Source organism: Papaver somniferum, unplaced genomic scaffold, assembly GCF_003573695.1.
Source record: "Papaver somniferum cultivar HN1 unplaced genomic scaffold, ASM357369v1 unplaced-scaffold_22932, whole genome shotgun sequence".
NCBI classification, from domain to species: Eukaryota; Viridiplantae; Streptophyta; class Magnoliopsida; order Ranunculales; family Papaveraceae; genus Papaver; species Papaver somniferum.
The window spans coordinates 518-1,000 of record NW_020633189.1 but is presented as its reverse complement, the minus strand read 5'-3'; the positions used below and the strand labels follow the sequence as shown (position 1 = coordinate 1,000).

The window sequence follows — 483 nt, the reverse complement described above, 5'->3', positions numbered from 1 at the left end:
ATTTCTACTTCAAATATTTCCATTCTTATCAATGGCAGTCCTTCTTCAACTTTTTCTCCGACTCGGGGTATTCGTCAAGGAGACCCGCTGTCTCCTTTTTTATTTCTCTTTGTCATGGAAGCTTTTTCTAGACTTTTGCAGCTTAATGTGGACTCCGGTTGTCTTTCAGGGATTAGAATTAATCATCACTGCCCTTCAATTAATCATCTGTTCTTTGCGGATGATTGTTTGTTATTTTTGGAAGCTGATTCTACTCAAATGCAGCAGCTTCAACACTTGTTTCATATATTTGGACAAGCTTCAGGTCAGGTGATAAATATGCAGAAATCAACCTTATTTTTTGGCAAGCACACTTCTAATGCTCATAAGTCTAATATCACTGGTATTCTTGGTATGAAAGTTATGGGACTTGGCGAAAAATACTTGGGTATACCTCTTCTGCTGCATAGATCCAGACATAAGAACTGTCAGGGGGTTATTGAT

At 38.1% G+C, this 483-nt stretch overlaps 1 protein-coding gene across 1 annotated transcript in view; it reads left to right on the top strand.

Annotated features, from left to right (window-relative positions):
- Positions 1-114: 114 nt before the first annotated feature.
- Positions 115-483, top strand: part of LOC113340739 — a gene marked incomplete at its 3' end in the record, with an annotated part of 702 nt that continues 333 nt past the window's right edge. Inside the window, exon 1 of the mRNA XM_026585816.1 lies at positions 115-427. Coding sequence (XP_026441601.1) covers positions 115-427 — 313 coding nt within the window. The remainder of the gene's footprint in view (positions 428-483) is intronic.